Source organism: Mesitornis unicolor, unplaced genomic scaffold (assembly GCF_000695765.1).
Source record: "Mesitornis unicolor isolate BGI_N332 unplaced genomic scaffold, ASM69576v1 scaffold20154, whole genome shotgun sequence".
Classification (NCBI taxonomy): Eukaryota; Metazoa; Chordata; class Aves; order Mesitornithiformes; family Mesitornithidae; genus Mesitornis; species Mesitornis unicolor.
The window spans coordinates 13,804-24,052 of record NW_010182300.1 but is presented as its reverse complement, the minus strand read 5'-3'; the positions used below and the strand labels follow the sequence as shown (position 1 = coordinate 24,052).

Sequence of the window (10,249 nt, the reverse complement as noted above, 5' to 3'; positions counted from 1 at the left end):
TTATATATAATATATATATAGTATTAGTATAAAGTCTATACTTTCATGGGAATTTAATGTAGAATGAAATACCCGTGCTTCTCCTCATATCTGGCATGCACGTGCCTCGCTCAAGATTTCCTAGCAAACGTATGACAAGGAAAGGAAGCCAAAATCCACAATGTCTGTCCTCAACTTCCTAACCATGGGCTGTCCTTTTTCCTTAGGCTTTTCAAGGGATGAGAACAACGAAGGGTGCCCTGTGGCTTTGGTCAGAAGTGCTGCTGTGGGCATTTCTCAGGGGTGAAGACGTTCCTGCTCCCTGCAGTGCTTCAGTACAGCTCCATCTCTTGTCTTAAACATAAACTTGCTCTGTCAAGACATCACAGGTAGGCTTAAAAACTTTAAACAGTAGGATATGTCCATGGGTTCTTGAACACCACACTGACTGCAGCCAGCTCCTGCACCACACCAGGGTCTGAGGTCTCATTTCTTGGTCTTTGTGGAGTGCTAGATGCAGTGCCTTTATGGCTCACTAAAAATGTACACATCTGTCTGGCCCAGCACACATCTGGAGAGAAGCCCTTTGGCACAGCTGATGCAATGCTTTCTGGAAACAGGTTCCTTCAGCATTTCAATGCTGTGTAGTACAGGTGTCTCCTGATGCAGTGGTGTGCCAATAAACTAGTCAGGTTGTTGCTCCCCAGCAGAGGCAAGAAAACATGAACCTAGGCTAAATAAATGCCTAAATTTCCACATTAGTTTCTCTCACAGGCAAGTTTCAAGTTCCAGCTGACTCTGTCACCACCAATTGTCCAGAAACCCTCATCATTCTTCTAGATAACACTCATGAAAATACAGATTTTGTTTATCTCTCCGTAAGTAAAACGCATGGGGACGTAATGGCTTTTAACCGCTGAAGTTTTTTAACTAGCCGAGTAGGAATTACCATAATAGGGTGACACTGCATCTTTTATTCTACTTAAAGTTTACACAGCCAGGGCTTTGCATGCCAGCCTTGCAGAGGACAATTCCCACTGAAATCTGAGAAGCACCAGTTTCTGTGTCTTTGCCATCGACTCCCCCTTTGCCATTGACTTCCTGTACAAAGGAGTCCATTGTTCGGGGCCGTACCCAGCGCTGCATACATTGATGCCATTCTTTCCTGGGCTTTGCTGTTCCCCCTGCCCTTGCTGGAATATATTTGAGTTCCTTTCTGCTTTAGCGACAGCAGAATCTGCCAGATGGCTTTCTGTTGTGTTTAGGCCAGGTGGTTTTGAAGGACTGTGCTGCGCTGAAAGCAGCTCAATCACTGCATTTAACACTTCCCTTTCTTCTGGCTTCTCTTGTCTGCGTTTCATTCCCCCTTTACAAGTTGGAGCTGTAATTCTAGCAGATTTTATAGGCTCGTGGGCTGACCTATTGCTGGAGATGCTGGTGCTGACATCCGAATCGATAACGACTGATTCTTCAGTATGGTGAGGGCGAGTTCCTCATTGCCTACGCTCGTGTAAATCAGCGCGCTTCATGTGATGTTGGGGGCATTGCACACTGATTTATCTGGCAAGTTTGGTTTCTGGAGAAAGGGAAAACTGAGCGGGCATTAAAACTCCCATACTTTTCACTATGAGCTCCATTTTCCTGTGAAAACTCTGCACAGGGCAGTTTCAGCTGCAGTAAGTACTTCTCTTCCCATCCTGAGCTGTTAATGCCAGGGTTTCTCTGTGCAGTAAAGGTCCAGGCAATATAGGGCCATGTCTTGATGCTGGGCAATGGAGCTGGAATAAAAAATGAATCCTGTGCTTCACAGCTGAGTGAATATTTAATTCCTAGCACCAGAGCCTGTGTCAACCCTGCTGCACCGCTGGCATTAGACACCTGGCCAATATCATACCCAGTATTTGACAGTATTGTATTCGTACCTTAAAGTTTTCAGCAATTAAAAAGTCACAGCCGATGAGATCAAAGTAGCCCAGTTTGCGGTCCAGCTTGTGCTTGGCTGCCAGGAAACACTGCAGCATGATCTGCTTCATCCTTTTCTGAAACAGAAGGCAGGGAGCAGTTGTAACCGGTCATCGTGAATGCCATGGACATAGGAGTCACTGTCAGCCATAGGTTTGGGGATGTCTTTTCTTGCTCCTCTCTAGACCTGGAAGGATGTTGCATTTTGCAGACCATGTCTGTCCGCTTTAAGTTGATTAAAAATCCCTCTTGAACTTGGTTCTCCAAACTGGAGAATGGTGCATAAAGGGATCTTGGGCCCTTACTCAGAATGAGCTCTGCAGAGGTTTTAGTGGTGTGCTTCCATTTATTCCTATGGGGGACCCATAGGAAGCTGAGCACAGCCATCTCTGACAGTGATGACTCACAAATTCCTCTTATTTTATCTTTTTTTCCCTCACATATTTTAACAAAGTTTTTGGCTTTTTGCTTTTCTTTGCATTTGGCTTTAAACAACGGCATTTCCAAAATTTCCATTAATTGGGTGGTTGTAGGTCAGAGAGGTTCTCCTGCCCCTCTACTCTGCCCTGGTGAGACCACATCTGGAATATTGCGTCCAGTTCTGGGCCCCTCAGTTCAAGAAGGACAGGAACTGCTGGAGAGAGTCCAGCACAGGGCTACAAAGATGATGGAGGGAGTGGAGCATCTCCCTTCTGAGGAGCGGCTGAGGGAGCTGGGGCTCTTTAGTTTGCAGAAGAGGAGACTGAGGGGAGACCTCATTCATGGTTATAAATATTTAAAGGGTGAGTGTCATGAGGATGGAGCCAGGCTCTTCTCGGTGACAAACAATGATAGGACAAGGGGTAATGGGCACAAACTGGAACACAGGAGGTTCCACTTCAATTGGAGAAGAAACTTCTTCTCAGTGAGGGTGCCAGAGCCCTGGCCCAGGCTGCCCAGAGAGGTTGTGGAGTCTCCTTCTCTGGAGACATTCAAAACCCGCCTGGACGCCTTCCTGTGTAACCTCATCTGGGTGTTCCTGCTCCGGCAGGGGGATTGGACTGGATGAGCTTTGGAGGTCCCTTCCAATCCCTAACGGTCTGGGATTCTGTGATCTGTGATTAACCTGAGAGAGCCGTGTCCTCTGCCCTTTCACCTCAGCGAGTCACGTAGGGAGTTGATGCATCATCAGACTCCGGCTGATGAGATGAAGTCTCACGGACTCAGATCGTTTCTTCACTTGGTTTCTTCAATGAGACAAGAAGGTGATAGGAAATAAAGCCAGTTGAGTTTTCTTATCTCGCCTCCAGGATAAGAGAAGATCTAAGGCCCTGACGTGATTTTCATGTGGCAAAATGAGATGGGAAGTAAAGGGTGAGACAAAGTCAGGCAGGAAAGAGGCTGCTGCAAGCGTAGTCCCTTTTCAGGCTCGGAGCTGGAGAGCTCTCTCTTGTGTACTGTATTTTTTAAGGCAGGACCACAGCGTTGGGCCAGGAACGTGAAGACCATAATTGCATTTTTATAGCTAGCGTTTACCCATTTTATTCAAATTAAACTCTTTGTGTCTTCACTTTTGTGTTTAGCATCTGCAGAGAAACGGTTGCCATGGGACCATCAGTACCTTCTCACTCAGGGTACGTGTTTCCTTGGGGGCTCCAGTGAGCTGACAGGCTTTCTCCCTGCTCCTGTCAGTGTAATTAGGCAGGCTAGCACACCGTACACTTGCTCACACTCACAGTAAACGCAGTGAAAACCCAGTCTTTGGGGAGGCCGTGGGTTTCTGTGAACTTCTCATTAACGTAGCTGTTGAAGTGCTCCATCCGCCAGACTGTCTCCTCTTTCAGCTGGCCGTACAGGGAGTTCTTCTTCTGCATGGACTGAGAGGTGGGGAGACACAGCAAAGGGAGGATTAGATTGCTGGCAGGGAAGACTGGGAACCTCCTGTCTTTTGGAAATAGGGTAGGAAAGCGGCTGATTCCAGGTGGAAGGGGATGAGAGCAGAGTCAAGTGTAATTTGAAGACATCTGGCCTGTTAGCAGTAGCTCTGGTAAATTTAGTTTCCCTCCTCCCAGCAGGAACCCGGCTAATTTCTGTCCTGCTAATAAACACCTGTCCTTTGTTTAATACCGCTTGTGCCGTGGGATCCTACCTGAGCACCTGAATTCCCGTGTGGATAGCTCTCTAGCTGAGCAAACAAACCATGCCAGGAAAACAAGTGGTGTGCTGATAATAGCAGATATTGCAGGAAGCAGCTGTGATCTGCTGTCCTGAACTGCACTTCTGCAGCAACCCTCAAGCTCCAACTGCAGTGGATACCCCCCTGATGTGTATTCTGCTGGTTCTCAGGACACTGGGAGGAGACATGGGCTCTAAAAGCAAACTGTTCTTGTCATTCTTTTAATTCTCTTTCATCATGGCCAGTTCTAAAGGACCTCATTTGGAGTAAAAACCCAGCTGGATCTGAGCAAGGCAGGCTCCTTTCGTATGATAAGAGATGTATGAGGGTACAAGCCACAACAGTCTTGTTCTGTTACAGCTCCCATTTGAGAAGCAAGGCAAGCAAAGGTGGAGATTTAAGAATTATGGCTCTTGAAGAACACATCTGTATCTTACATCGTTGTGATTATTGTATTTAAGCACAACAGGATCAGCCAAATCCTTAGCCTAAGACTAAAGCTTCTTTGTGCGAGGTAGCTGCAGTCGAAGGCTTCTTGCCCTAAGAAGCTTACAGTCTGGAGATAGGTGAGAAAAATGGTAGGAAAAAGATGTCCAGAGAAAGAAATGGTCAGGTTAAGCAAAGAACTGGTCTGTGACAGACCAAAACCTGATCCAGTACTGCTTCTGCTCAGCCTTGTTGCCCTGCCTGACCAAGAACCCACGTCCATTTCCTGGGTTGTGTAGATTTTGCATGCATGAGACATTTGGTTTTTTAGCCTTTCCAAAGTCTCTTCTTTGCTTCCCGTCTCCGTCAACCACACCCTCAGCTCCTGAACTACGTGACCCGAGCTTACCTGGTTGGTGAGATGAACCGTCAGCTCATCCGACGTGGCGTCGTAAGCGACACAGGCCAACTTGACGTAACCTTGGGCAAAAACCACCACGTACGGTGCTGTGCAGGCAATGAGGAGGTAAGACCGGCCATCAAACTTCTTCCCTTCCAGGAGCAGAGGCTGATGAATGTACCTGTCAGAGCAGTATTTCGACACGCATCATCAACAGGCAGCCGTAATTCGTGGCAATTCAAAGCTCACACAAAACCCCACAACCAGTTCGTTTCACACCACAGAACTAATCGGGTTGTCCCTTTTTTCAACGCTGTTTTTAAGGTGAATGGCAGCAGAGGGCGCCGGCAGGAGAGGTTAGAAATGCCAAGAGCAGCTCTCAAGAGGAATAGAAGCTGTGCTGAGTCTTGGGAGCGGGAGGTAATTAAAGATTTACTAATATTTACTGGAGAATATATAAAGTTCATGTCCGAACACAAAGAGCCCTTCATGCAGCACCATTGCTTTTATTGCCAGAGTGATGTAACCTGGGAATCGTTTCCTTTTATCATCAAAGGTTGCTGGATGTCTACATAAATACAAGGATATACTGTTAGAGCAATCAATGCTAACAACAGCTTTCAAAGGAATGTGGAGCCTCGTTCTTCAGAGCATAAGGTATTCCTGACTGACAGAAATCAAGATGAGATCGAAGATGGTGTCCAACCACTTCTTTGCCTGGCACTGCTGCTCGTCCATGTCAAGGACCACTTAGTATTGGTCTGACTAAGGCTCTTGGGCTAATTGTTCTGCTCTATAGACTGCATAGAGTCCAGGTCATCATCCCAGTTAGCCATTTTACAAATCCCTCACCCTTTTCAATGAGGCCAACCATTCCTTTGCTGTGAAAAGCTTGGATGAGTGTAAGGGGAGAACATTGCTTTCTTTGGCTAGAACAGCTCTTGGAAAGGTTGCTCTGCGCTGTGTTCTCTTGCAAGATAAAGATGCCAAGCCATGACAGCAGAATATCAGGGCATTAGCCCAGGTTCACTATGAGGAATCGGTGTCACCACTTTGCCAGGATGTTGAGTGATCACTGCATGACAGAACACGCTTTTGCCATGCCGATGCTTCAGCGTTGTCACGAGTGTATCGCGCTGGCATGTCGTGACAGTGCCGGGCCACGCCACGCGTGCGTGGGCACCATAGGCTTAGAGTGCCCTGCATGCCTGGCTGTGCACACCAAAGTCACCTGGGAACTGCAGCTCCTGGGATAAATAAAACATCCCTTTTGCATTTCCCTTTGAACGTTTCGTTCACTCATCTCAAAGCAATGAAGTGAGTTAATTATACAGCATTCCTCGATTGAGGGAGGGACACTGAGGCACAGGGAAGTTAAGTGAGTTGTGTAACCGTAAGCAAGTAATGTTCAGGAGCTGGAACTGTTCTCATGACCCTAACCCCACGCCAAAATTGTAGTGACTGCTCGTTACTGCCTGTTGATTGAGGTCCAGGCTTTTGCAGCATTGAGGCAGGGTTAAGAAGATATTTGAGAGGCTTTATTTGTATGGAACAGATACTGTAGCTGTACAAGTTGTAAAATGCTAGCTTTGTATAAGAGGCTGGGATAATATCTGATTGAAATTGCTTTGTGTAGAACTCACATCCAGAACTGTAGCATCTGGCCTTTGGAAGTCACTCCTAAACTTCCAAAGGTAAACTCAGATCTCTCTGATGACAAAGATCTGCCTTGAAGTGACTGCAGTGTGGATGCACGACACGCTAATCAGCGAAATAGCCTCTCTGCCACAAGACGAAACCTCACGGGCTGATGAAATGTGCTGTAACCACATTAAATACCCATGGAACAATTCAACTCTCCGAGGCCGCTGTGCCTCACCAAGCACGCTGCTCGCACCCGAATTCCCAGGCTTCAGTCTCTACCTTTGCACTATTCTGGCCTGGGCAGCCTTGTACAGCACCCTCTTGTTGAGCAGGTATTCCTCAGTGCTGTGAAGCTTGGCTCGAAGGGTGTTGACAGCAGCTGGATTTTTAAGCAGTAAAATCCCTTTGCCTTGGTTAGAGCAATTCGGTTTGCAGATCCAGATCTGTTCTTCTGCAGAGAGAGAAGGCATCTATTATAGTAATGTGTGTGGTACGAAACACCGATGTGCCCATTAGGGGGCTCTGAAAACTGCTCCCTTGAACATGTGTGAATGCATCTACATACCATTATCATTACTGTGCATACCTTCATGTACATTTGAGACAATCACATCGCTATCGCCACCGTGATGAAGATAATTCACCTTTGCAAAGCCCAAAAAAGGCATTTCTCTCTTCTTTTAAGTCCAGGCGAAAAGATTCTGGGAAGAATTCTTCCATCTTCAGTAACCTATGGGAGAATCGATTGAGAAATACAAGTAGAAAACCCTGTCCAACACATTAATTCCTCTGTTGCTGTCACAAAGGATGGTTGCAAGTAGAAATTGAAGAAATGGCTTTTTTCCCTGCTTGTAGAGAGTTGTGTGTGTGTTATATGTATTTCTTGAGCTACCTCATTTCATGAGCTTTCAAGAATATATGTTAGCCTTAAGGCATTCTTCATATGCTCAGTGTTTTGAAAACTAGTTGAGATTAGGCTGCAGGTAGCCCTGGTACAGGATTACTGCCATTTGGGGTTTTTGGTAGGTCAAGAATATAGGAGCAGGCATTTACAGTGTCCATGACACAAGAAGTTATGGCCTTTCCAGTAGGATGATGTACCCAAATAGGGGAATTACTATGAGTGTTGTCTTTGGGGGACCTGGCACTCCTGCAACTCCACAGATAGAGAAGGAAGAAATTCTGTCTTAGATCTATATTCTTCTGGGAAAAGAAGTGATTTTTCTAGATGATAAGAAAGAAATAAACCCCCTGTATCCTGAACTATTATTGCATCCAGAAAAATAACCCGGTCCTTTGTTTGAGTGTGCAGTTTCTGGTCAAGGTTCGGAGAGGCGAGAGGTCTTACTTGGCACTAGAGCTCCACCTGCTCTTTCTCATCACCCGCTCTTGCTCTCGCAGGCAGCACAAAAACCCTATCTTACTGGTCTTACTATGTCCAAAAGAGGGAGGACCAAAATTCAAAAGCAATTATGATGGTCTGTGTTTAAATGTCTCATTTCAGTCGTATCTATTTGTTCTCCCAAAGCTGTTCTCCTCTCTAAAACCCTTTCTTTAATCACCATGGCAATCCAGCTGTGATGTCCCCTTTGAGGTTTATCAAGAAGTGGAGGCTACGTCTTTCTCCCACCCCGAGGTGACCTCCTCTGCCCTTTGAGTCCCAGTCCAGCATGCTCACGTTTTTCCCACCAGCGTCTCCCACTCAATGCCCACGGGCACCTCTACCTTCTTTGAAATGGTAATAGGTCTCTGGGCACTTGATTTCACACCATTTCAGTGCATAATCCTCTCTTCTGTTGTCATAGATACGCTGCCAGCCTCTGCTCTGACAATAGATGCTCACCCTGCATATAGAACAAAAAAAACCATAGCAAAGTAACCTCTCTTCTATTAACAAAATACTTAGTTAGCTCATATCCCTTGAACTCCTAATAATTTTCTCTGGGAGCCTGACCTAACATGCCCAGAGCCCCTGGATGGGGGATAAGGTGTGAAGCGTTAATTAGAGTGGCTGTTAGTGGACATGCTGCTCTGGACTCCAGAGGGTGAGGGGAGCCACAGAGGATATGAAGAACCTTGTGATTCAGCAGCTCTAATGAGACCTTGCGCCGTTTCAGCAGGGTTTTTCTAATTAGGATGCAACTGGTACTTGTGGAATAGAAATGTTCAGAGTCCGGTCTTAATAAGGAGCCTGGAGTTTAGGGAGAGACAAGTAGCAACAGGAAAAGGTGTCTGTAGACAGAACTACGGAAACATAGCAAGGACAGTGCTGTCTGCAGCAGAGATTCTGTGGTGCTTCCTGGTGCCAGCACCTAGAGCTGAGTGCCAATACGCTGGAAAGAACTCAGAGAGGAATAAATGGCACTTCTGATCTTGTAATGTTTCTTTTCTTCTTATTTTTTGTTTGGTTTACATTTAGCACAACAGAATCTTGACCAACAACGGCGGTTCCTAGCTGTGGTGATGGTGCTAGCAGATTCACTACACGGTGTAGCAAAGTCATTTGCCCCATCAGAGACACTTTCATTAAACAAATCAAAGTATTTCACTTCTTTGCAAAGATAATAGTAGTTAGCTACTTTACCACAGGTGGCCTTCCTGTGAGTACTTTCCATTTGTATTATTTCACAGAATCCCAGACCGTTAGGGATTGGAAGGGACCTCCAAAGCTCACCCAGTCCAATCCCCCTGCCGGAGCAGGAACACCCAGATGAGGTTACACAGGAAGGCGTCCAGGCGGGTTTTGAATGTCTGCAGAGAAGGAGACTCCACAACCTCTCTGGGCAGCCTGGGCCAGGGCTCTGTCACCCTCACTGAGAAGAAGTTTCTTCTCCAATTGAAGTGGAACCTCCTGTGTTCCAGTTTGTGTCCGTTACCCCTTGTCCTATCATTGTTTGTCACCGAGAAGAGCCTGGCTCCATCCTCGTGACACTCACCCTTTAAATATTGATAACCATGAATGAGGTCTCCCCTCAGTCTCCTCTTCTGCAAACTAAAGAGCCCCAGCTCCCTCAGCCGCTCCTCAGAAGGGAGATGCTCCACTCCCTTGATCATCTTTGTAGCCCTGTGCTGGACTCTCTCCAGCAGTTCCTGTCCTTCTTGAACTGAGGGGCCCAGAACTGGACGCAATATTCCAGATGCGGTCTCACCAGGGCAGAGTAGCGGGGGAGGAGAACCTCTCTGCCCTACAACCACCCCCCTCCTGATACACCCCTTTATTTATTTAAATGGGTTAAGCACTCCAAAACAGCAAATCAAAGAAAAATTATTTGAGGCCAATGGGTAATGGATAACATTGAATGGCTTCATATATACTGCTCATATGAGTCTGCTGAGAGGACCTAGTTACAGCGTAGCTCCATTAGATCCATAGATGTAAAAATACGGTCCTGATCCCATTGGCACTTTTGGTATCTCTTCTTCTGGTTGTTTTCCTCAAGGGTGTGCCTTACCATCTGTTCTATTCCTAGTGGACTTGGCTTTGTCAAGCTGCACTTGAGAGGTGGTAGAAATAGCTGCAAAATTGAAAATTGAGAAACTTTAGATGGTCTGGGATTTTCTCCATAAAACTCATATCTAGAAAGACAGCTGGTACAAAAGAAAATACTGTAAGGTAAGGGACTGTCTCACCCCGACAGAGATACAGGCCAAGAGGTCTAACACTGTGTTTTAGAATGTATTTA

General features: G+C 46.3%; 1 protein-coding gene across 1 annotated transcript; it reads right to left on the bottom strand.

Annotated features, from left to right (window-relative positions):
• Positions 1 to 1,901: 1,901 nt before the first annotated feature.
• TTLL10 (tubulin tyrosine ligase-like family, member 10) lies at positions 1,902 to 9,965 on the bottom strand (the record flags this gene model as incomplete). The annotated part of the gene is made up of 7 exons (XM_010183735.1): positions 9,916 to 9,965; positions 8,276 to 8,410; positions 7,211 to 7,296; positions 6,846 to 7,017; positions 4,932 to 5,103; positions 3,657 to 3,797; positions 1,902 to 2,018 (listed from the first exon to the last, which is right to left on the bottom strand). Coding segments are annotated over exons 1-7 (873 nt in total), but the record flags the coding sequence as incomplete, so codon positions are not given.
• Positions 9,966 to 10,249: the final 284 nt, after the last annotated feature.